Source organism: Prosopis cineraria, unplaced genomic scaffold, assembly GCF_029017545.1.
Source record: "Prosopis cineraria cultivar Desert tree isolate PC_DT_omini unplaced genomic scaffold, ASM2901754v1 PC365, whole genome shotgun sequence".
NCBI lineage: Eukaryota > Viridiplantae > Streptophyta > Magnoliopsida > Fabales > Fabaceae > Prosopis > Prosopis cineraria.
In genome coordinates, this window is record NW_026555692.1 from 23,841 (window position 1) to 50,500 (window position 26,660).

The following is a 26,660-nucleotide window of genomic DNA, read 5'->3' on the forward strand; positions in this document are numbered from 1 at the left end:
ATCATATAACACCATTTTTAAAAGTTAAAATGAAACATTGCTTAAAAAATAAGTTTAAAATCTTAGATTTTTTTTGACCATATAGTTTAAAAGTGAAATTGTCCTTTAACTTCAAAAATTAATATTTTTAGAAATTTCTCCCCATAATTTTCTTTCCTTCCTATTTTTTTCTCACTTTTTTCTTGATCCAAACCAAGCCTAAATATCCATCATAATTCAATTAAATAGACTAATGTCTACTCCTCTCATAATATACTCTTTCTTTGGTAACATAGCGGCAGGTTTCCAAAAAGACATATAGGTCTCCACTAATTCTGAACCAACCAATTACTTGGTTCAAAATATGAACACAAACGTCTCCTAGCCGCTGCACCAATTAATATGGCCTTTATTATTTCATTATAAACTCTAACAATTAGCTTAGTATACCAAATTTCAAAAAGCAAAAACAACAATTTCTCATCTATATATATAGTACTATATGCTGCTCTCAAAGCATACTCAAGAAGCAGTCCAACCTCAACGACAACCATGAGAAACAGAGTCTCACTTTCACTCTCCTCTTTCCTAATTCCTCTCTTCACCATCACCATCTTCTTCTCCTTCTCTCAAACACTAGCTCTTAACCCCGAATGTGAAACCCAAGACCATGGTTCAACCCTCCAAGTGTTCCACATCTTCAGCCCATGTTCCCCATTCAAGCCCTCAAAGCCACTCTCATGGGAACAGACAGTTATGCAGCAGCAAGCCGAGGACCAAGCCAGGGTTCAGTACCTGAGCAGTCTGGTGGCTCGGAAGTCGGTCGTGCCGATAGCCTCCGGCCGGCAGATCATACAGAGTCCCACTTACATTTTGAGAGCCAAAATTGGGTCTCCCCCTCAGACCTTGCTTGTAGCCATGGACACCAGTAACGACGCTGCTTGGATTCCCTGTTCTGGCTGTGTTGGATGTCCTTCTTCGACATTCTTCGATCCTTCCAAGTCTTCCTTGTTCAAGAGCGTTACTTGTGCAGATTCTCAGTGTAAGCAGGTGATGAACTTCTCTCAAACAGCTTATGTGCATTCTTTTTCTTTCTGGGTTTCTCGTCTTAGATTTTGAGATTTTCATCAGTTTCTTGATAGATTTACAGTACATATGAAAAACTACTCTTCAAAGTGAAACATAATTTGGCTTAGAACACAGTGTTCTGGATTGTTGAGAACAGAGTTTTGCCAGATCTACAAGATTGGAAAATTACAGAGGATTTGAAAAAGGAAAACGTTAGTGTGGGGTTGAGGAAGATGCATGTTGGAGGAATAAGCCAAATAATACTGTGGAGTCACGTGAGAGCGTTTCCGATTTTCTTCATTGATTTTGGCACTTTCTTTTCCCTATTTAGCTCCCTCATGATTACATTTTAAATTTATAACTTTATTTTTTTTTTAACTTTTTGTACTCTTAGATAATTTAACTCATTTAAATTAGTTTTTATCCTGTTCTGAAAGTTTTTCTTGCGGTATGATTTTTTCTTAAACGAAATGAAGTTTTCAGTTCTTATTTTTTTAAAAAAAAAACTCATGTAAATAAAATATTAACAATTTTTTCACATTTTGACATTGCAATCTACTTCTTTTATTAAAAAATATAAAATATCTTTTTGAAAGATTGAATATTAAAAAATATAAAGTATATCTAATCTTTTAATATATAATTATTATCTTTTTCAAAAGTGCTAGTTTATATTTATTTTAGGGTGACAGTAAAACACATATTAAATAGAAATAAATATAAAAAGATAAAGTTAGTTTAAAGACAAGTAATACTTTGTTGGGGTGAGATTCAATTAAAAATACCTTATATTTTTTAACGGAGTGAGCATTTTTTTTTCACTTGAAAATTATTTTCATTATTCTTCATTTTTAAAAAAAAAAGTCAAACTAAAATGGATTTGATTTAAATGACTCAAAGGCCCCAAAAAAAAATAAAGGAGCAGAAAAGTGAGTATCTTTATCAATTTATTGTAATCAACATTAAGTCCTTTAAATTAAATTTAAATCATTTAAATGATTTAAATTAATTTTTTATTTTTTAATATTTTTTAGTATGGTGTCTTGTGATCTTATATACAAGTTATATTCAAGAGAGAATTAATGGTTGTTTTTATAAATCATTTTGTATAAAAATAATCATTAGTTATTTTCTTTCAACTTTTCCCCGGAGCAATTTACTTTGGGTGCAGTAAAATATTAGAAGTAATAAAAAAATATATTTTTAAAGATGATATCTTTGATATAGATAAATAAAAAAATTTCTTTCTTTTTCAAATAACATCAATAATTTAATTATCTCTTCTTAGTTTGGATGAGATAATTAAAATAAACATATATTCCTTCCTATCTCCATTATAAGACACCTTTTAAAAGAATTCTTTAATTCTTAATATAAGGTGCTTGATATTAATGTGTCATTAATTTTTTTCAATACTATCCTTATTTAAACTCATTAATCATGAGAGAGAATGCAATATAAATTTAAATTTTTTATTTAAATATGAGTAAAATTAAAAATTTATTTTATTTTAATATAAAGGTAATGCTTTACCCTCTCTTGTTCTATCTATAAGTTATTTCTAACATATTTTATCGAAATAAAAAAATCTAAAACGATATTGAAATTTATAAAGTTGTTACCTATATCCTTTAATAAAAATAAAAAAATTTAATAATTTTTTCTTAATATTTAATAAGAATAGAAATGAAAAAAATATAAAAGATAGTAAAATGTTATATAGATAAGATCAAAGAAATAGCTATCTTTTCTTTGTTTTTGTGAATTAATTAAATAAAAATGCAATAGAAATGGGGTATATAAGATTGAAAAAAGCATGATATTATATTAAATTAATTGTTGTTTATAATTCTTAAAAAAAAAATTTTAGCTGTCAAATTTAATAATTGAAACCGTAAAATCATTAGAAAATAAATGAAGGGGGATTGTCAAAATAATCATACAATATTCACAAATTCTGCGGCGCCCTGCTGTGCAAGTACCCTTGCTTGCCCAACACTCTATGAGGTACCCCAATCAAATTCAATCAGTTACTACGCGCCACTCTAATTGCGCGTGGAATTCATTTCCCATCATATCAAATTATTGATCCAAAATTCCAGAACTTTGTCTGATACTTTCATTTGATTCTCATGTAACGCCATCTAGCAGGCAGGAGATCACGGGACTAACATTAAAAAAGGTGCTTTTTCACTTTTCAGGTCCCCAATCCCACGTGCGACGGCAGCGCGTGTGGGTTCAACTTGACCTACGGTGGCTCCACCATTGCTGCTAACTTGGTCCAAGACACAGTGACTCTAGCCACCGACCCAATTCCGGGCTACTCATTGGGCTGCATTCAGAAGGCAACGGGTAGCTCAGTACCTCCACAGGGCCTGTTGGGTTTGGGCCGAGGCCCATTGTCTTTACTCTCACAGACCCAAAACCTCTACCAGTCCACGTTCTCTTACTGCTTGCCCAGCTTCAAATCCCTCAACTTCTCTGGGTCGTTGAGGCTTGGGCCTGTAGCCCAGCCCATTAGGATCAAGTTCACTCCTCTTCTCAAAAATCCCCGGAGACCATCTCTCTACTATGTCAACTTGGTCGGTATCAGGGTTGGTCGGAAAATTGTGGATATCCCGCCGGAGGCTTTGGCCTTCAACCCCACCACTGGTGCTGGCACCATTTTCGACTCCGGTAATGTTTCCCAGCACAGTCAAACGAACAGTAATTACAGTATATATATATATATATATATATAATAAAGGAATAATAAAACTTTTAATTACTCAAGTTTTTATTAGTTATCATTTTGGTTTCTCAAACTTAATTTTTATTATTTGGATCCCTTATATTCCCTCCATCCTTATATAAAAAATATTTTTTAAAACATTGTTTTGTATCCAAATATAAGAGGTGTCTTGATAAATTATTGTCAAATTAATTTTGATTTTTAAATGTTATGTTAGGTACGGTGTTCACTCGTCTGGTTGAACCGGCTTATACTGCTATTCGAGATGAGTTTCGAAGGCGAGTTGGTCGGAACCTTACTGTAACAACCTTAGGAGGGTTTGACACGTGTTACACGGTTCCGATAGTTGCACCGTCCATCACATTCCTCTTCTCTGGCATGAATGTGACGCTTCCACAAGACAACATCCTAATACACAGCACCGCCGGCAGCACCACTTGTCTGGCGATGGCGGCGGCGCCGAGCAACGTGAACTCTGTCCTAAATGTGATAGCCAACATGCAACAGCAAAACCACCGTATCCTCTATGACGTGCCAAATTCAAGACTTGGTGTTGCTCGTGAGCTTTGCACTTCATGAATTGTATTTCTTTTTTTGGGGGTTTGTATTTTGTTGTCTACAAGTGTCATGGATTTGATCGTAATAAATGTTGTCTCCTAAGTTTTTTTGTTAAGGTGTTTGATCTTTGTGGATTGGATTTGACTTTTGCTTTAGGGTTTTGTTGATGATTATGTAGAACATATATAGTGAACGCAATGGATGATATGGAACTAAATTCAAGCTTGTTATTAGTTAATTAAGTTGAATGTAACTTCCTTGTTTCAATTAGATATGAAATGATAATAATAAATATGATTATGTATCTGTTACGAAGTGTCCTTCTATATGATTGTGAGATTGTGCTATTTTATATTTCATATTGCTTACATAATTGGTATAATATTTCTCCCTAATATTTAATTTAAACTAAACTATATAGTCAATTTTTTATACAATTATTCATTATTTATGGGCCGAGTCAAGTAAAACCACATTAGCGGCAAAATTCTCCTAACAAATATTAACATAACTACATATTCAGGAATTGAACTTGAGACTATTGATTAAATCAACATAACTTCTTACTAGTTGAGCTATATACTTGTTAGTAAACTATACTCAATCTTTTAATTCTAAATATTTTTAGCATGTTTCCTTATATGGTTTATTTTTGCGATAATAAAACTTTTAATTTCTTAAATTTGTCTTTATTATCGATTTACTCTCTTAAATTTAATTTTTATCAATTTAATCTATTATATTTTCCTGAATTATTACACAAATTTTTTAAGTTAGATAGACTCTCAAATTAGTTTAATATATAAAGTATATTAATAATTTGACATGTAGCTCAATGAGGACAAATTAGCCTCAAATCAATTTATTTTTAATTAATATAGTTCCTTACACTATGTTTTATTCTTTTTTAAAAAGAAAATTGAGTCTATTTTTTTTACCTAAGTAATTAAAATATACTTCTTTTCATTAATGCAAATAGATATCATCAATATTACGTTATCTATACCAATAGATTTTAGGAAAAATTAGGTTAAGAGATCTAATACTATCAAAATTTATTATAAAAGACCGTAAAAATTAAATTTTGGATGAAGGACTAGAGTAAGTATAATTGACTATTATAATCTTGATTTAAAATTTGCAAGCCTTAAAATTAACATAAAGTACTATCCAAGTTACAAAAATACTCTTTTAAAAATAAAGTTATGCAATTTTCATTTTCACACCCAAAAATAAAAAGTATTATCAAATTTAATAAAAATATAATATAAAAAGCATTTACTTTTAAATAATTGAATGAGTATCTTTTTAAATATTTACTTTTAAAAATAAAATCAATGTAATTTTAAAAAATATTTATATTTAAGAAATTATTCAATGTTGCCAAGAACACATTATCTCAATTTCTAGACTCGTGGACTTTTGAGAGCGATGAGATTATTAACTTGCTGTGATGCTTGTATTAATTTGGTTTTATGTTAGTTTTCTGTTTTTTATCTCCTAGTTATATAAAAAAATAACTTTTTCTCAAATAATATGATTTTGTTAGTAATTGTCAAATACAACGTGTGAGATGTGGTCATGAAAATAAAAAATGTAAGAGACATGATTAGGAGTAATATAGTATTTTAAAATATGTGTGAGACTCACAGTAAAAAATTATTTATAGTTATGAGACTCATAATAAAAATAATATATGTGAAACCTAATTTTTCGTTTTGTAAAGATAGAAGATTTATCATTTATTGTTTGTATTTGATATATGAATAAGATAATTAATTGTGTAATAAAATAAAAAATTAAATAATTATTATAAAATAGAATGTTTTATTGTTTAAATCAATTAGTTTATTCTCTCAATTTTTATATATAAGCAAATTTTTACACATTCATAAAAATTTGCTTATAATCCTAATAATTAACTTTAAAATTGGAAAATTTGCATTAAAATGTACTTATAATTAATATTTCATTTTCCTTCATGATAATATCATTTAATGAAGAGCAATAAAGGAATTTCATAAATGCTCTTTGAAAATTATTGTTCATCTACTGTTGGATGAACCGTAACCATGATTTTCTTAAAAAAAAATAATTTTTGTATATTAAGAGTTCATGTGGGACCCATAACAAAAATTATATAATGAATAATTCAACATACATTAATATTATTATAAATATTATGTTATGGATATATATAAATTCTAGATTTTAGAATTTCTTTATCCTTAATGTTCTTATGAATAGCATGAAAGGAGTTTCTTAGTCTTAATAACTTATAACCTTCAAAGGTTACATAATGCACTATTATATACCTTATTATATTTTTGTAATATTAGAACAAGACTTAAATGATTGAAGACCTATAAATAGAGCTCACATTCAAAGCATATATACATCAGTGAATAAGAATTCTCCTCTGTTATTTTTTCTCCATTTCTTGTATTGTATTGTCCTCCTTTACTCTTCATATTAACTATATTTTACAACACATTATCAGCATGAATTAGCTCTGAAAATAAGGTATGAGCTTTTAGTTAGATTAATATGTTCTTATATTATATATATATATATATATATATATTATTTTATATTATTGTTTTATTAACATTCATGGTTATGTTGTTCTTATATTTTATTGTTTTATTTTCCTATCATTTTATTTTCTTAGTTATAAAGTAATTTTAAAATTTTCCATTTTATTCATTTGAAAATAGTTATGTGATTAGTGATTTAATTTAATCAAGTCTCATTTGACATTCATTGCTTTATTTTTATTAGTTATTATATATTTTTATGAAGATTGCTATACTTATTTTTCTTTCTTTATATTTGTGTATTTGATGTCATCATCATGATTATTATTATTATTATTGTTATTATTATTATTATTATAATTCATTGCTTTATTATTTATTTATTTATTTATTATTTTTATTATTATTTTAGTCCTCCATTAAATTAATACTATATATACATATTATGCATTTTGTGTTTGTTTATGTGTGTGTATTGATCAATTTATGTTGTTAATATAATTTATTTTATCATATGAATTATTTGTTTTATCCATCAATTTATTTGCTTTACTGCATTTCTTTATCTTTATTATGCTTTATTTATTTAGTAAATTTGGTTATTTATATTTGTGTTTTTTTTTATATTGTCCCTCTTTCTATTGTGTTTTATTATAAATTATATTTTAGCATGTGTGCGTGAAATATATTTTTTACTATAATATTTATTTATTATGCTTTCTTTATTAATTTTATCATAATTCTAATTGTTATTATTATTTTAGTTTGAATCATGGCAAATCATACCAAACTTGAATTTATGGCTCTTGATATTATGAGAAAAAATTATCTATCATGAATGCTAAATGCTGAAATTCAACTAGATGCTAAAGGTTTAGGAAATGTAATTTTACTTATAAATTAAGTAAGTAGTCAAGATAAGACCAAGGTAATAATATTCCTTCATCATCATCTTCATGAAGGGCTAAAAAATGAGTATCTTACAATAAAAAATCCACTAGAATTGTGGATTAACCTAAGAGAAAGGTATGACCACCAGAAAAATGATAATTTTACCTAAAGCTCGATATGAATGGATGTATTTGAGGTTACAAGATTTTAAAACTGTAAGTGAATATAATTCAACAATTTTAAAAATAAGTTCTCAATTGAAATTATGTGATGAAAAAATCAATAATGAGGACTTATGAGAGAAGACATTTTCAACTTTTCGCGATTCAAATGTGCTCCCGCAGCAGCAATATCATGAAAAGGGTTTTAAAAAGTATTTTAAATTAATTTCTTGTCTTCTTGTGGCTGAACAAAATAATAAGCTATTGATAAAAAAATCATGAAATTTGTCCCACTGGATCAGCTCCACTCCTTGAAGCGAATGTGACTATACATAGTAATTATTGTGGTCGTGGATGCAGTCATGATAGGGGACGTGCTAATTACCATAATAATGGTGGTGGTGGTACTAGTTATAATCCTAATACCCACCAAAAGAAAAAATAATGAAGGGCAAAAAAGAGATAAGAGCGGCCTTCAAAAGCTATTGAAAATCAGTATTATCGATGTGATATGAAGGGGCATACCTGTTGTACGCCTGAGCATCTCGCAAAGCTTTGTTAAACCTCTATCAAAAGAAATTCAAATAATGTGGAATCAAATTTTACTCTTCAAAATAATGATGTTGAGGCACATTTTGCATACAAAAATAATAATATCAATGAGTTGGATGATAATAGTAGTCTTGATGCTATGGCACACTTGGAGGTGGTTGATTTTTTTGAAAATCAGGATTAGACAAGTTTGGTTGAAAAACAATTAGAATAATTTGAATTATATTTTTGGATTATGTTTCATGTTTTCTTGTAATTTAGGTTATGTTTCATTTAGCTTTCTTGTTTTCTTGTAGTAAACGCATTATCGCTATGAATAAATTTTATTTTATTAAGTATTTATTTTAATACATTCTCTTTCTTTTATTGAAGAATATGGATATTCCCTTTTCTTTTACTGGACACAAGAATGAAGATATATATCTCGTAGATAGTGCTACAATGCACACCATGCTTAAAGATAAACAATATTTTACTTGTTTAACAATAAGAGATGGAAGCATCAATACCATAGTGGGTAATACTAAATTAATCGATAGCTTCGAAAGAGCAATTATAATATTAACCAAAAGAATAAAAAGTATTATAGATGACGTATTATATTCATTTAAGTCTCAAAAAAATTTATTAAGCTTTAAAGATATCTATCGAAATGGGTATCATATTGAGATTACAAATAAAAAGATATTAAATATCTACATATTACAGATTTTAGATCTGAAAAGAAATGTGTCCTAGAGAAATTATCCACGTTATCTTCTAGTTTGTACTACACAACTATTAGTACAGTTAAAATAAATGCAATAGTCAACAAGAAGTTTACCAATCAAGATACATTTATCGTTTGGTATGACTGGTTAAGCCATCCTTGTTTAACTATGATGTGAAGAATTATTGAAAATTCACATTGACTTCCATTAAAGAATTAGAAGATTATTCAATTTAAGGATTTTTAATATGCTGCTTGTTCTCAAGGAAAATTAATTAAAAGACCTTCAATTGTGAAAGTGGGAATTGAATCTCTTACTTCTGTTGAACGTATCCAAGGGGATATATGTGGACCTATCCATCTACCATGTGGACTATTCAGATATCTTATGGTTTTAATAGAAGATGGTCACGTGTGTATTTGTCATCAACACGTAATCTAGCATTTGTTAGGTTACTTGCCTAGATAATTCAATTAAGAGCACAATTTATAGATTATGCAATTAAGACAATTCGTCTTGATAAAGCAAGTGAATTTTCGTCGCAAATTATTTATGAGTATTGCATATCAACTGGAATAACAGTTGAAAAATCTGTTGCTCATGTCCACACTCAAAATGATTTAGCAGAATCATACATTAAACGCCTCCAATTGATAGTTAGACTAATGCTCTTAAGGACAAAACTTCCTATTTTCATATGGGGACATGCGATTTTACATGTAGCAGCACTTGCGCACATCAGGCTAACAAGTTATTATAAATTTTTTCCGTTACAATTGGCTTTTGGTCAAAAGCCAAATATTTTCCATATTAGAATTTTTAGATCTGGGGTGTTTGTTCCTATTGCTCTACCATAATGCATAAAGATAGGACCTCAAAGAAGGTTGGTAATATATGTTGGTTTTGAATCTCCTTCTATAATCAAGTATCTAAAACCATTAATTGGAGATTTATTCATAACAAGTTTTGATGATTGCCATTTTAACGAAACAATTTTTTCAACATTAAGGGGAGAAAATAAGCAGCTATAGAAAAAAATTACATGAAATGAATTATCATTATCTCATCTAGATTTTCGTATAAAGCAATGTGAACTTGAAGTTAAAAAATTATTCATTTGTAAAATATTGTAAATCAATTGGCAAATGCATTTACTGACCTTAAAAAAAATTACCAAATCTCATATTCTAACTGAAAATGTTTTTATTAGAATATATGTCCCAGTAGGACAATTAGAATGTGCAAATGAATCTAAGCCACGTTTGAAATGTGATAGACCAATTCATTCCAAAGATAAAATTTTTAGAAAGAAGAAAAGAACACAAAATTAAGATAGCATAGTAGAGGAGGCTAATACTCTAGAAGAGTACAGAAACATAACTAATCAAAATACCCCAAAAGAGGTCTAGATACTTGAAGATAATGAAGAGATCTTGATAAATTATATGACCATAGGAAAAAGATGGAATCAAAAAAATATAGTCATCGATGACATGTTTTCATATAATATTGCTGTGGAAATAATGAATCAAAATGAGGATCTAGAACTAAAATCGGTTGAAGAATCTAGACATAAAAATGATTAGCCAAAATGAAAAGATGCAATTCAAGTAAAATTAATTTTCCTTTCAAAACATAAAGTTTTTGGACCTGTAGTTCGAATACTTAGTGGTGTAAAGCCAATTGAATATAGATGGGTATTTGTGTGAAAATAAAATGAGAAAAATGAAGTCATTAGATATAAAGCATGATTAGTAGTACAAGGATTTTTGCAAAAATTTGGTATTAATTATAAAAAGACATATTCTTCTGTGGTGGATGCAATCACTTTAAGATATCTAATTATTCTGGAAGTATACAGAAAACTTGATATGCACTTAATGGATATTGTTACAGCCTATCTATATGGCTCTTTAGATACAAAAATATATATATGAAAATCCTTGAAGGATTCAAAAAGCATGTAAAGATATTCGAGAAAAATATGCAATTCATTTGCATAAATCTTTTTATGGACTAAAACAATCTAGAAGAATGTGGTATAATTGTCTCAGTGAATATTTGTTGAACAAAGGTTATAAAAATGATCCAATCTCTCTATGTGTTTTTATAAAGAAAAATGAGTCAAAGTTTGTTATAATTACTATCTATGTGAATAATTTAAATATAATTAGAACTCCTGTAAAGCTTTAGAAGGCAGTTGATTGTTTAAAGAAAGAATTTGGAATAAAAAATCTAAGAAGAACAAAATTTTGCCTCGGTTTACAAATCGAGCACTTAGAAAATGAAATTTTTCTTCATCAATCAATTTACATTAAAAAAATATTAAAGCGATTTTACATGGATAAAGCATAACCATTAACTATTCTGATGGTTGTAAGATCTCTTGATGAGAAAAAAGATCATTTTCGCCTTCAAAAGAAAGATGAAGAACTTCTTGATCCTGAAGTACCATGTCTTAATACTATAGGTGCACTAATATATCTTACTAATTTAACAAGACTTGATATTGCATTTGCTGTAAATTTATTAGCAAGATTTAGTTATTCCCTAACAAAAAGGCATTGAAATTGTGTTAAACACCTATTTCGATATCTCTGAGGGACAATTGATATGAAATTATTTTATTCTAATGAATTTGGATCACAACTTATTGATTATGCAGATGCAGGATTTTGATTAGATCTACATAAAGGTAGATCACAAACCGAATATTTGTTTACTTGTGGGGGACACTATCTTGGCATTTAACAAAACAAACTTTAATTACTACCTCGTCAAATTATGCAGAAATAATTGCAATTCACAAAACAAGTAGAGAATGTGTTTAGCTAAAATCAGTGATCGATCATATCTAAAAGATGTGTGATTTATTGTTGAAAAAAAAGATTCCAACAATATTATTTGAGAATAACACAGCATACGTAGCTTAATTGAAAGGAGAATATATCAAAGGAGATAGAACAAAACATATTTCTCCAAAAACAAATTTCATTCATGACATCTAGAAGAGCGATGATATAGATGTTCAACAAATTCACTCATGTGATAATCTTATATATTTATTTACTGAGACACTACCAACCTTGACATTGGAGAAGTTAGTGTATGAAATTAGAATGCACAAACTTAGAGACATAAAGTGATGATGTCATCAGGGGGAATGAAGTGATATTATTATCAGGAGGAGATTACAGGAAGTAAATATTATGTTGTACTCTTTTTTCCTTTCTAAAGTTTTATCCTACTGGGTTTTCCTAGAAAAGTTTTTAATGAGGCAACATTAGTGAGTATTTAAAATATTGTATACTCTTTTTCCTTCACTAGGTTTCTATCTCATTGGGTTTTTCCTAGTAAGGTTTTAATGAGGCACAATGTTTGTTATAGACATCCAAGGGAGAGTATTATAAATATTATGTTATAGATGTCCATAACTCATAGCCCTTAGGGTTTCTTTATCCTTAATATCCTCATAAATGGCATGGAAGGAGTTTCTTAGTTTTAATAGCTTCTAACCTTTAAAGGTTACATAATACACTATTATATGTCTCATTATATCTTTGTAATATTAGGATAGAACTTGAATAATTAAAAGCTTATAAATAGAAGTCATGTCCCAAGCATATGTATATTAGTGAATAAGAATTTTCCTCCATTATTTTCTCTCCATTTCTTGTATTTTCTTGTCCTTCTCTACTCTTTATATTAACTATATTTTACAACAAATATTACATATTAACATGATTAATTGTTTGACATATAATATATAATCAAGTCTTTGATTAAATTTCAAATTTTATTCATCTCTTTATCAAAAGTTATGAACTGCTCAATCTAAAAAATGAACTGTTTTCAGCCATTTGTGGCTGTCGTGAAAAAAAAAAAAAATACTTGGGAAAATCACACATATACACATCATTTAAAATATGAGTTTGTTTTTTTTTTTTGGTAACAAGTCTGAGTTTTTAACTGGAAAGTATATATTCTAGAACAAATATATTATTTATATAATCTTGTAAGAAAGAAATAAAAATAATGAAAGTTTTATATACGTTTACATTTTTAATGCCATTATCGGGGTCCAGATGTACATTCGAAAAGCTTTCTCCGGTCACATTTTGAAATTCACTTTCCAATGGCTTTAGGATGCACATCTCATTTTATCCAATTATATAATATTCAAATAATTTTTTACATTTAAAAAATAAAAAAGTACTTTTCAAAAATGAAAAGTTGTATATCCAAACAGGTTTTTAAATTATTGCCTACCATTATATAAATTGCTTATTTTTCTTATATTTGAAAAGGATTATTTTCTTTTTGGCCATGCTCAATCTAATGCATTGATTACACGAAATTTAAGGTCTATGTAGACAAGCCATTTGTCAATTGAGGGGCACACCCATTAAACGGCCATCTTCAGGGGCACACCCTTTTTTTTTTTTGTTTTCCTTTCTCAATTTTTCCTATTCATCAAATTTATTATTAAAATAAAATTTATTTAATAAAATATAATTAATGGTGATTAGTGAGATATGAAAGGAAAAGAAAGGAAAAAAGTGAAGAGACCCCCTCTCTCTATTTTCATATCCAATACATTCTTACAAATTTTAGGTGAAATATTGGGTAAGGTCCGCACAATGCTCCTTCTGGTTCTTTATTTTTATTCATAAAACAAAATTATAAATTTTAAGAAATATTTATCATATTTTTTCAAATTGTCCCCACAAAGTCAAGGTTTATTTTTATTAGATAAATTAATTTCATTAATTATAAGAATGATTTAATTCAAATTTTTTTAATTTCAAACATAATTATTGTATTTAACCAACTCTCTTAACAATATAATTTGTTATTTTCTCTTCTATTTGAAAACAAAAGAGTACATTTAAATATTATAACTCCATTGACAATTTAACAAAGAAAAATAACAAACATTTAATTATCATTTTCCTTTACTTAGTTGTAAATAAATCTTATACTATTTAAATATGATGTGGGCAATTTCAAAGTAATTCACCCTAAAAATTTTAATGCAAAATAATTACAATGGCAACTGAAATTATAGGAATCTTATCATTTCTGTTTCTCCCTCTTTATTTCTTTCTTCTCTTTTTACCCCTCCTCATACATCAGATATAAGTATAAGTAAAGATTTTAACAATCACCATGAAATACATAAGCACCGGTACATCAGATTTAAGAGGTATTATGTCCGACCTCGTTTTAATCAAATCAAAAACACGTTTCAAGAAACACCATGGACAACGATGACGATGATGAAGAAGAAGCAGGTGTAGTTTCAGCCAACGAATCTCTTGAGTTGCTTTTGAAGCTTTATTTTGCAAGTAAGCAGATCCTTAAGCTGCGACTTCATCATTTCCATGTCTTTCCTCATCGTCTGTATCTCCTGGCCGGCGGCATTCAACCATCCGTTCTCAAAATCTTTGCTTACTCTGATGATCGTCTGAGTGCCTGTTCTTCGGTAATTCTTCTTCGTCATTGATCTCGTCATGCTCACTTGCTCTAGAAGCACGAATCTCGTTGTCAGTTTCAAGGGCAACCTCTCATTCTTCATCACATGCTGGCGTGCTTCTTGTGATAATCTATGATACTCCAGAACTTTACACAACCTTGTTCTTTCTTCTTCTGTCAAATCTGGGTGTGCCTGTAAATTTCGGTAAACCCTCAGTTTAAACCCAAAAAAAAAAAAAGGAAATTGAACGAGCATTCATTTATTTATACATTAAGTTGAGGGTATTCAAAACAATCCAATTCCAAACTGATTAAACTAAATCAAACCAAATCAAATAGGCATGAATCGCTCAAAAATTAATTATAAATAAAGTTTGTTTTGGTTTTTCTTTTGACAAAATTGATCAATTCAACTTGGATTAGGTTTTTATCTATTAAAATTTGAACCAAATCTTATTATATTTATTTTATAATTTTTTTCTGTTTCATAAGTTTAGTTATTTGTAAACCACGAATAAAAGATCTATTATGATTAACTAAATATTGTCTATAATAATTTTTAATAATTTTTTTAAAATTTATAATCAAATATTTTAAAGATAATATATTAGTTTTTAATAATTAAATGTGTCAATTAAGTGTTAAAAGTATATTATTTTGTTCTCAACAACTTTTTTTGGGAATTTTTGCAAATATAATCCATATTATAAGATTAAACCAAACAAACATTTCAATATTTATTATATTTTATATTATAATCAATTTATTATACTTTCAGTGATATATCATTATACATCAATGATAAACTCTTTGTAAATTTTAAAATTTTTGATAATAAACCTCTTATTTATCAATAATAAACTTTTTGTATATCAATGTGAATCAATCATACTTTCAAATTTTTAAAAAATTTTATCCATATTTTCTAGACATAAAATTTTTTCTAACCAGTAAGCTAATTTATCCATTTTTTTGTTAAAATAGTAATTAAAAATTAAAAATTATTACTAAATACGTGCGTTTATTTATTATAAAAAGTGTCTCACAAAAAAAAATTTAAATCAAACTGAACCTTTCAGATTATTGAAAAAAAAAAAAAACTGAACAAGTTCCAAACTTTAGTTAATCGATTGGTTTTATCCGGATTAGTTTTTTCTCAAAACCTAAAGACTTAACTAAACCTAGATCCTTACCTTGAGGTATACGTCAATGGCTCTGTAGAGGCTGTCATCACAGTAACGAGCATTTTGAGGCAGAACTTCAACAATTGATTGGAAGCTTTCCACTGTGACATTCTCGTCCCTTGCAATTTGTGTTAGATACCCATCCACCAAGCTCCCAACAACATGAAATTTCGCTGCACTATCAGTAAACATGTAAGAAACATAAAATTGTAATACCCAGTGAACAACAGCCACATCATAGGTAGAATCATTGTCCCCTGCTTGATTCTTAACCAAGAGATCTTCAACACGACACTGTTCCAACATGAAAGCTACTCTTCTTTCAAGCATGTTCAACAATTCTGGGTTTATTTTCAGCATCACCCCTGTCTTGAGCAGGTGAAGCAAGAAATTGCAAGGGACTGAGTTTTCTTCAGCGGGAAGTATTTTGATCAAGCATTCCACTGTAACTCTGTGTAATTGGTGGGTTATGTGTTTGGGAGTCATCTTCTCTAGTCCTAACGTGACTTGGGAAAGCCACTTAGTGGTCCACTGTGCTATGCATGATCCAACTAGATCTGATTTCATTCCTCGTCTTTTAATAGACTGAATCACCTCAATGAAGTGATCTATTCGAAGGGATGATACATCTTCAAACCACCAAGTATCTGCACTGCTTTCATCTTCTGTGATTTTTCTTGCTTGAGCATTGAAGAACTCTGCATGTTCAAAATCAAAACTGAATGCTTTTGGGTTAATGCAAGCCTTCCAAGCTATTGCTTCTGTGCAGCGTTTCACTATGTCTAATTCCTTGGCCCAAGAGGAAATGGGTTCGCTGCATTTAAGAATACGGAAGGTGTCTTTCCATGAAGATAACATGAGAAAGCTCAGAAAAGCGTCTGACTTGGAAATCAGATTTCCTTTTTCAAGGTCGTCACTCATTTCCAAGAAATGTGCAGCACAATAGAGTGAGGCGACATTGCTTGCTGTTATTTCAATTTTCCACCCATAACAGAACTTCACCACCAATTCAAAGGTTTTTGCACCACCTGGAAGATTTTCTACTTGAATTTTGAGGATGTTATCGGCACTCTCTCTATTGCTACTCCTGTCAAAGACGAGCCTATTCAAATATTCACTTCTTGACACCATAGGAAGCTAGAAATCAAAAAGTCACGTGCAGTTAGAAGGGGAGAGTTGAAAAGCTTCTTTCTCTGATATATTGAAGTCAAATTTAAAAAGGACATAGATGAACAAAGTGAAATTAAAAGAAAGATGCAGTCCAAGGCCTCGTTTGATGCAAAGCATTGAATTTTATGGAATTGAGAATGGGATTAGGAGTGGGATTGGGTATGAGTTTAGGCGCCGGAAACCAGCAGTGGGGAACGACGATCTCGGCGGAGACGCGATCTTGAGCAAACGCAGCGATGCAACTCGAACTCGAACCACATCTCGAGAAGTCGAAGTAAGTCGTGGTTTGAAGATATGTCGCCGCCGCTGAACCGAAGAAGACGAAGATGGAATTTGGACTCTGGAATTGCCGCCAACGCCGCTGACCTGGGTTCGAAGATGGAGACGAAGGAAACGGAGTTCGAGAAGGCTTGAACCTAGTGATGATCTGAACTAAACTAAAGAGGCGAATTCAAGGAGTGATTTAGTTTACTCCACCTTATGCAAGTGAAAGCTGGAATCCCCAACTTGTATGATCAGATCAGGAGGCGAATTTGCCCGAGCAATCCTGTATCAAACAGAGGGGTCATTCAGCAAACATACTTTTTTAGAGTGACATCGAAGAACAGATAAATTAATAAACTTTTTTCCCCATTTTTGGATGAGGGAGAAGATTACCAGTTCTGGTTTCTTCGCTCAAAGGAATCAGCAACCATAGGGACATTGGCCGGTAAAATGACACATTGGTTACGCTTCCCACCAGATAATATCCCGCCAGTGAGATTTTCTCTGTCAAAACTTCTTCTTCCCCCCATGATGGCCTTAGCATGCTTCATCTTTCTATTTCAAAAGCTTGAGTGATCATATCTTGTGTATGCAGACTCATGCTCTGGGTTGCCCTGATCCTGATTGTAGGCAGTTATGTCATTAAAAGGTTGGTTACGTTTTGCTATCTGACTTCGCTATAACACGAAACATATAGGAAGCAAGAGCATCAGAGTCAACATCAATAGAATCTCGTCCACTAATTCCAGGAATACCATCTTCATCGGCGTCGCCTTCATCAATTACGACGGGTGACTCTGTGTCGAGCCACAAAAACACGTCCCAGATACAGAAACCAACTTGTGGCCTCATGACATCAAAAGGCTTTGTGCGTGTATTTAGTCTTCGGATTAAGACAAAGCAATATCAAAAGGCTTTGTGCGTGTATTTAGTCTTCGGATTAAGACAAAGCAATTGCATTTTATGGCATCAAAACGATTGGTATTAAAGTCATGACACCAATGCGTCAAGCTATGTAGGCGACGGACACATGGTTAATGGGTTTATCCAATGTGATCCAAATAAGTGGAATGAAAAACTATGACTAAAGTATATTTAGTACTCCAATTTTATATAAAATTATAATTTAATTATTTAATTTAATTTTATAAAGTATTTTTTTAATCTTTTAACCTTAACTTTTAAATAATTACTTTTTGTGTCAATTATTGTTATTTTAAAAATGTAAACTTACTATATCAAAGGGATTATTTTGTTAATATTTAAAAATTTAATATAAATATTTGTTGAAATGAAACTAATAGTATTAAAGTTAAATAATTAAAAAATATTTTATAAAATAAAAAGATTAAAATGAAACGTCATGTAAAATTAAAGAATTAAAATTATATTTTAATTAAAAAAATTATTAATTATTTATGAATCAAGAGTTATTTTTATTTTAAAATTGTACATAAAAATTTACAAATAATTTTAAATTTAATTATAAGTCTATTTTATTCCTCAATCATTAAAATTTTTAAATTCATCACCTTACCTTCTGTATCATCTGTTTTTTCAGTTAATGGGCTCACATATAAGTTTTTTTAATATTTTTTATTATAAAATTTTTTATAATAAGTCTCACAAATATTTTTATATTTTTTATAATATAAAAAATTTTTCTCCCACTCTCTTTCATTCTCTCTCTCTCACCCTCCCTCAACAGAGTACCCATTACCATTAGCCTTTAGTCGCGCCCTCTTCAACGCCGACAGCAAGTTCCGCGGAGGCTTCCGAGCACACCAAAACATCAAACTTGCCAATTTCCAAGCTTACTGCCATCTTTCTCCTCCCTCTGCCCTCCTCCCTCACATTCTCTCTCTTCTCCCCCCCCCCCCCTAATCCAAGCTATTGTAGTCACTGGTGAAATTAAGACCCAAAGTCAAAAGGTGCGAGATAACTCAATTTAAAATTAATAATATAAAAAATAATATAATATTTTTAAAAACAATTACATTAAGTAAAAAATATAATAACATAAGTAAAATTATTCAAGCTATTGCAATAAGCTTGTCCTCTATGCCCATCACCTCCCTTAAACTCTCTTGCCATTCTTCTCTCCAGAGTGAATCTCTCATCGAAAACAACATCATCTTCTCACATGCACACGAGGATGAAGAAAGCTTGTCTTCCCTGGTGGCCTTCACTGTGACACGTAAATTCGAACGCAAAAACTCCATGCTCTTCAGTGGTGCTCTTTTCTTCATCATTCTCCCCTTCCCACTTTCTCCCTTCTCCACGTGAAGGACACAGCATGGATGCGCTGTTATTGGGCTTGTGTCCTTTGTGAAGAAGTGAAGCGTCTCTGTTCTCCCCTGTTATTTTTCTTTAGAAACAGAGAGGAGTTAAGGGTCATATCATTCACTTTGAACTGAGAAGGATCAAGAAGCAGTCGCCTGAGCTATTGTTGATAGGAAGATAGAGAACGAAGGAGGGAGAGGGAATGGACATGCACTCGTCATTGCTTAGCTCCAAACCCTTCGTGCCTTCCATGTGAGCAAGCTTGTGTAGAGATGGCCAACAATGAAGATTGGAGGAGGACGGGAGATGTTCGACTTGCTGGTCCTTTGAAACTCCACACAATCACTTTCTTTCTCCTCCACTCCTCACTAAACCAGTTTTCTCTCTCTCTCTCTCTCTCTCTCTCTCGTGTTCACGGCCAATTCGACTTGCTGGTCCTTTAAAGCTCTGCATAAGCACTCAGCTTGTTGACTTCCTTGCCGGTTCCCAGAGAGCTCAGTTGCATCGATCACCAACTTATTTACCACATCGGCTTCATCTTCGTTTCGAGTGTATGCAATTGCTAGCTATATATATGATGCGCGACCTTGATTTAGACGGGGACAATCTTAAGGAGAGAGGAGAGAGAAAAGGGAGAAAGAAAAAAATATTTAAAAGTGATTGGTGGCCCGACTTAAATGTCTTATAATAAAAATATTAAAACATTAAAAAATAAGCTTTACTAACAAAGAAAATGGCTGGGTGTTGAGTTTAAAAATCTTAACAATTAAAAAATAAAATAAATTTATAATTAAATTTAAGATTATTTATGAATTTTTGTGTAAAATACAAAAATAAAAGTGACCTTAATTCATTATTTATTTGGTGCTAACACACAATTTCTTCTAGAGGATGGATGATTTACCGACAATCACTCACACGACATCCACATGTGAATGACTGATTTGGCATATTTTAGATATCTGTGTCGGTCCTATAGGATACTGTAACACAATGATGCCCTATTGAGTGTAATATAGGTCCACCTATGCTTACCAATTGACTGATCACCTTCTATTGTACTTATGTTGCAACAACCATGGCAGATTAAACACATAATGATACGAAGGAGGAGGCTCCTGAGTAAGTATTCTTCTTTCCCTTCTTAATTTTTTTTTATTTTATTTTACAACGCTGTTCTGTTTTGTGTTTTGGTTGATTAGCTATACAGGAATTTTTTTTTTTTTTTTTGTTATGGTCTCTATGTTGCTATTTCTTATGTTTCCATTCCCTGGCAACCCCATTCATCTGTTACCGCAATTAACTGTTTTGTCAGTTATGTTACCACAATTAACTGTTTTGTCAAAAAGCACTCCCATCTGAGAACTTAATTGATGAATGACAGATTGCCCCATTTGATCCCACTAAGAAGAAGAAAAAGAAGAAAATTATAATTATAGATCTTGCCGATCATTAAGTGAACAACTTGGCTGAGAAGTTAGAAAATCTGTCTGGTATCTAATTTAAAGTAAAAAAAAATTTTATTATTGTTGCTGATGTTATCATTTGATATATCTAGGTTTGTGAATATGCATGGTTCATTCTCATTTTTGTAGTTTCGGATGGGGTTGAGACTACATTTACTGGTTTAAAAAAGAAGAAGAAAAAGGCCATTAAGTCATTCAGAATTTATATTGAATGATTTTTACACAATCTATGCAGCAGCCATTAGAAATATGTAAATTATATGGGAGCAATATGGTGCTTGTTTTTTGTGGCAGGTTGAAACCCGTAACTTTACTGATGAGGGTGAAGATGCAAATGAAGATTTAGATGGTAAACGGTTGTCTTATTTTACTGTTGTGCATTAAACTGAACTTAATGACTGTATGTTTGTTATACTCTTGATGTCGAGTGAAGTTAGCCAAGTGAGTGATGAGCATCTAATAATTTTTCTTGGCTTAGTTCACTCTGGAGAGGATGAAGGAAAAGGACATGCCTTGGCCCCTTGTTATCCTTGGGAAGGTAGTGATTGTGATTATCAATATGAGGAGGTATATTCTATTTTACATGCCTTCTGCAATTATTAGCCTCTCCTTGTGTCTGTCATGGGTAAATTTTATGTAATTACTTAATCAATTGGTCCCTTGAAAAATCCAAGATTCTGAGCTCTTATGAGTCCGTGTTACTGTCTAAGGCCTTTGAACGGACTTATATTTTAGAAGCTTCTTCTTGATTGTGGATTTATAATGACTTGTGAGAATTCTTGAAATGGAAGCACACTAACGATAAACTTGAGTTATTGTGTTTTGTGGGTACTCCTGCTTTGATGAACTTTTGCATTCAAGGGTGCTTTATCTTTGTTGGAGCAACTCTTTTTGTGCGGCCCTTTGCTTGTTTTTGGCAGACAAAATGGAATGGAAATTAGAATATAGAAGTAGTAATGGCAATTAACCCTTGTTTACCTATTTTAAATTTTAAAATAATAATAAAAATGGATGGATAGAACCTGTTAAAATAGTGATTGTGATTACATGAGTAGAATAAACATCGTGGAATAAAGGAAAGCAAAGGGAATCCCTTTGCTTTCATCATAACTAATGTAGGTTTTTCCAATTAATAACCATCTGGTATGCCTGGGTTGGATGTTTTCTGAACTACTTTATCTTTGATTTCTTTCCATTTCATATCTTTTCCTTAGTTAATATATCCTTTGGGATGTAAGTTTTGTGAAGTTATCTTGAATTTATCAATAGGGTTATATTAGAGATCAACTTAATCATAACATGAAAATGTTGATTTGGCTTAGATGATTCGTTTGTAAACTGTTGAGGGAAAGTGTTTTATTTCTTTACTCTTTAGTGTTTCATATCACTTGTTAGAGGAAGCTTGGTTCAGTTGTCACCGGTGTTAATTGTTGACCCGTCATCATATTATAATAATAGACTTAGAAGTTTGATTTTCTATTTTGTGATGTTTCTCTCTGCAGCTTCTTGGAAAGATGATTAACATTCTACGTGATAATAATCTAGTACTGGTTGGGGATCTTCAGAGAACAGTCACGTGGCCTTGATAAGAAATATGGAAAATGCTACTTTAGAAAAAAATGATTGTAGCTGTGTTGCTTTTCAATTACTTTTGTTTATCAGTTTCCTTTTCAGCAATCAGAAATATTTTACAATTTTATTTTTAGCAAACCTCGTGCCTATAAAAAGATTGCTGAAATGTATTTGAGGAAGATTTTGATGGATGAATTCATTTGAGATATTCTGAAAACTCTCTCCCTCCCGCCTGCGTCCTCTCCCTCTCAGTTCCTCCTCCCTCTTTGTTCTATGCTTCCTCCTATCGTCCCTCTCTCTGTATTCTCTCTCTCTCTCTCTCTCCCCCTGTTCTCGTTCTCTCACTCTGTTTCTGCTGTACCTCCAGTTCAAATCAGTTTGAGCGTGTGTGTGTGTCTGTTTTACATCAGGCCTCCTCAAGTTCTTCGTGAGGGCAAAAGAAAACTGTTTTTGTGAAGTTTATGAACTTATGCAAAACGTATATTGATCTTTTCTCTGTCGCTCTCTATAAATATTTGATAAAAGCACATCTTTTTTATATGAGATGAGAATCTGAAACAAAATTTCTCTGCTTGACTTATTAGATCCATTGTATAGTTTCTCTTACAGCCTTCAAATTTTAAACAATGGTTGCATTTTTTGGTTTTTCCCGTTATTTGTTAAGATAATTTGGTAAGTTGATGGAATATAATATCTTTCTTTCTTGCTTCATTTACCTTGTTTTCTTGAGTTCTGTTTAATCTTTATTTCTTGTGTAGTGACTGGTTGTGGCGGGGCTGTCTTGTGTTTTTCTTTTAATTGGATGTGGTTTCTTAAACTAATGCATGTAATGAGGGGTGGCATCAGCCTTTTATATTTGTGGGCCCTTCAATGAGAACGTTAGAGATGACTTGTTAATGCTTGCAAAATGGAGTTTGAAGAAGTTTTCAATACTACCAACTTCATCATCTGATGTGGAATGAGAGAAAAGAGAGGGAATAGAGAACAGAGAGCAAGAGGGAAAGGAAACTCAATTCGTTATCCAAGCCTAATTACAATTAGCCGGGCCATTGATATATATATATATACATATATATTTATAGTCACTGTCATTAATATCCCTAACGGCTAATAAATACTAAACCCCAACTACCCTTAACTAACTCCCTTTTCTTATTGCAATTACATAATCTTTCACTGGAAGTCTGAATGAAATATTGTTGGTTCTATTGAGTTCATAAGAATAATTATCTTTCTTTGCTTTTTCTGCTAGCTGAACGCCTCTTCCTGTTAGGTGTATGTGCAATGCCCTTCATATACATTGAGTCATACGTTTTGACATTGCTGTGAATACTGATTTTCCATTTCACCTATTTCCTTGTTTTGCTTGCTGAACTGGGTACCAGTGGCTCACTAGATGGAGAGCAGAGATTGGTTGTGGAGGGAACATTTGCACCAAAGAACTTTGAAGGAATTTTGCTGTGATACATCAGTATGTGTTTATTTTTAATGTTTGATATTTCATAGAGATTCTTTTGTATGTAATAAATGCAAAATTGCATACGTTTCTGCAACCTTGTGTGATTGCTAGAATGTTCCTGAAATGAGCATAGAAATTCACTTATGGGTTAAATATTGTGTTGTAGGTGCGTGTGTCCTTAGCAGCAATTTTGTAAATAAATCTGGAGTTTGTGCTTGCATTTCTGTTCCTTCTTCTTTATGGCATAGAATGATGAGGCGCCCCCTTGTTTCCTTCTTTATCTTGTTTATTGCGTTGATGTGTATCTCTGATCATTTTGAGATTAAAGCTGATTGATATTTCTTTATCTCTCAGATGAACAAGTCATTTGCTTTGGACGCAAAGAATCCACACACTACTTTCAAAGATAAATCTTCTTGCATGTGCCCTCTCCTCTCCCTGATCACTTCTTGTCGTAGACAATTTTCAAGTTTATTATAGATTACTCACCAATAAGATCTTTATATTATTAGTGAAATTTAATTTTAGAATTTTGTAAGTTAGGGATGAAACCCTAACCAACTGGATCAACATTTGTTGGTGATAAAACCAATGAGCGAGTCAAACTATTCATATCAGGCTTAAAAACCCTAGCATATTAAAAAAAAAAACTCATATAACCAAATTCAACCCTAACCTCTTTAGTTTAAACGAGTTGGCCCTAATACCTAAATTGTTAAATACTATTTTATTTATTTTTAATCTAATTTCAATTTTTATTTCAAAAAATCAATTTTTTAATTTTATATTATTTTTTAATAATAAAAATGGAATTCAAGTATTTGGGCTAAATTCATTCAGCTTTGCCTAGATTTTTTTTCAAGTTTATTCAGACGGCCCAAATAAATCCGGAATAAAGAAAATATTCTAAATTACCAAGTTCAATCCTAAAATTTTTCGAACTTATTTGGATTGATTTATTAGACTTAAGCCAAATTATTGCCTCTAGCTGGTGAGTCACTATAGTTTCTATTGATAACGTTTATGAAAGGTTTTGGCTTTCCATCATGTGGATTGTATCTTGACCAATTCATGTGATTATACGTGATCTTTTGGGTAATCCTTTTTCCTTGGAATGCAGAGACATGATTCAGTCATGTGCTTGCCATATTTATATATAAAGATGGGTTGAAGAAATGGATCTTGAGTTGAAAAATGAGTTACCTTCGTATCTCTTCGAGTTTTGGTCGGTGTAGGAACCGTATCTTCGTGCTCTGTTTCCATTAGAGTAAATTGCCCTATTTTTCAAGCCTACAGCATTTCTAAATTCTATCACACCCGATCTCAATCTTATTTATTCCCAGTATTTTTTATTTTCATTCATAGATTTATCAATTTTGCCTGGAAAATGCAATTCGCTGTGAAGCTGATGATTGAAGACAGTGATGATGGGAGCCATACCATAATTTAGATCATACAAAGCAGTGATGGGAGATTGGGAGAGGACGAAATGGAGTAATTGTGGACAAAAAGACAATTTTGTACTTTGTCATGCAATTCATATATTTGTACATAACCAATCTATTAGGGGGGAAAAAATGAGCCCCAAAATATATATATACACACACACACACACACACACACCAATGCATAAGGTGAGAAGGAAATAATGCGTCTAAAATTAATGAAGACAGTATTTTTTTTTTTTTTTAACGCAACACTACATGTATTATACACTCTTTTTGCTATTGAATGTAAGGGGAAAATGTCAATGTTTGACTATTTGTTGGTGTTGGGATTACTGATTCTCCGACATGTCAACTGTTGGAATTGACATTGAGAGGGGGAAAAAATGGAAGGGAAAAGTAATTAACTCACATAATTATATTTGACGATATAAAAACTGGATTAAAATAATGTTGGTATTAATGTTTTGTCTCATGAATGAAAGTTCTGATTTTATCAAGACAATTTAGGAAACTGACAGATGTTTATTGGAATGTGTAATTTTACTTATAAAAAAATTAAAATATCATGTGCTAATTTCTCTTATGTTAAAGAATGAGGAAGTGTGTGTGTATTTCTTTTCATCCTCTCAACTTCAATATCCCATACTTTCTCGAACATTTTAAATAAACAAAAATAAATAAATAAAGATCTCATGGTTCACCTTGATGACAAACTTCTGGCTCTTAGAAAAGGCGAGGAAATTTATGTTGGAGGATTATCGTTCAAGTTCAACAGTCAATATCACAGTTCATTCGTTAAGCACTTAAGCCTTGAGCTCCTGTTATGTTTTAATCCATCAGAAACGAGGTTTTACAATCGTCAACGTAAATCTACTCTCAGATTACTTGGTCAAACCATTGACCAAGATTAACAGTTTTCCAAAGTCCATACACATGCCGAACATATTGTTATGATGCTCTTCCATTTGAAAACAGTTTTTCAACAATATTAATTTACGCCAGAACTTCAAATCTCCCTGCTACAATCACATAAACTTAATTCGTTTTAGCTTAACAGATTCGAAGGAAAAATAAGAAGAAGAAGAAGAAGAAGAAGAAGAAGATAATGTTCAATCCAACTCAAGGCAAAATTAAAATCTTTTACTTCCGAAG

At 31.1% G+C, this 26,660-nt stretch overlaps 2 protein-coding genes and 1 pseudogene across 2 annotated transcripts; 2 read left to right on the top strand and 1 right to left on the bottom strand.

Annotated features, from left to right (window-relative positions):
• The first annotated feature begins 461 nt into the window (after nt 1–461).
• LOC129296608 (aspartyl protease AED3-like) lies at nt 462–4,664 on the top strand. Its single transcript, XM_054935197.1, has 3 exons — nt 462–1,029; nt 3,249–3,723; nt 3,996–4,664. Exons 1-3 carry the CDS (start codon nt 532–534, stop codon nt 4,355–4,357), a joined length of 1,335 nt encoding a protein of 444 aa, XP_054791172.1. The 5' UTR covers nt 462–531; the 3' UTR covers nt 4,358–4,664.
• A 9,662-nt stretch (nt 4,665–14,326) lies between these two features.
• On the bottom strand, nt 14,327–18,103 carry LOC129296610 (coleoptile phototropism protein 1-like). Its single transcript, XM_054935198.1, has 4 exons — nt 17,674–18,103; nt 17,494–17,563; nt 15,856–16,983; nt 14,327–14,855 (listed from the first exon to the last, which is right to left on the bottom strand). The coding sequence occupies exons 1-4, from the start codon at nt 17,829–17,831 to the stop codon at nt 14,490–14,492; spliced, it is 1,722 nt and encodes a 573-aa protein (XP_054791173.1). The 5' UTR covers nt 17,832–18,103; the 3' UTR covers nt 14,327–14,489.
• Nucleotides 18,104–19,845: 1,742 nt separating this feature from the next.
• On the top strand, nt 19,846–24,224 carry LOC129296609 (eukaryotic translation initiation factor 2 subunit beta-like; annotated as a pseudogene).
• The last annotated feature ends 2,436 nt before the right edge of the window (nt 24,225–26,660 follow it).

Excerpts from the sequence above, each read along its gene's own strand:
- LOC129296608 (XM_054935197.1), top strand. The coding sequence starts at position 532 with ATGAGAAACAGAGTCTCACTTTCACTCTCCTCTTTCCTAATTCCTCTC. Across the intron at positions 1,030-3,248 it reads CAGATTCTCAGTGTAAGCAG|GTCCCCAATCCCACGTGCGA; the intron begins GTGATGAACTTC and ends TTCACTTTTCAG. Across the intron at positions 3,724-3,995 it reads TGGCACCATTTTCGACTCCG|GTACGGTGTTCACTCGTCTG; the intron begins GTAATGTTTCCC and ends ATGTTATGTTAG.
- LOC129296610 (XM_054935198.1), bottom strand. The coding sequence starts at position 17,831 with ATGAAGCATGCTAAGGCCATCATGGGGGGAAGAAGAAGTTTTGACAGA. Across the intron at positions 17,564-17,673 it reads GAGCGAAGAAACCAGAACTG|GATTGCTCGGGCAAATTCGC; the intron begins GTAATCTTCTCC and ends TGTTTGATACAG. Across the intron at positions 16,984-17,493 it reads CCAGCTTTCACTTGCATAAG|CTTCCTATGGTGTCAAGAAG; the intron begins GTGGAGTAAACT and ends TTTGATTTCTAG.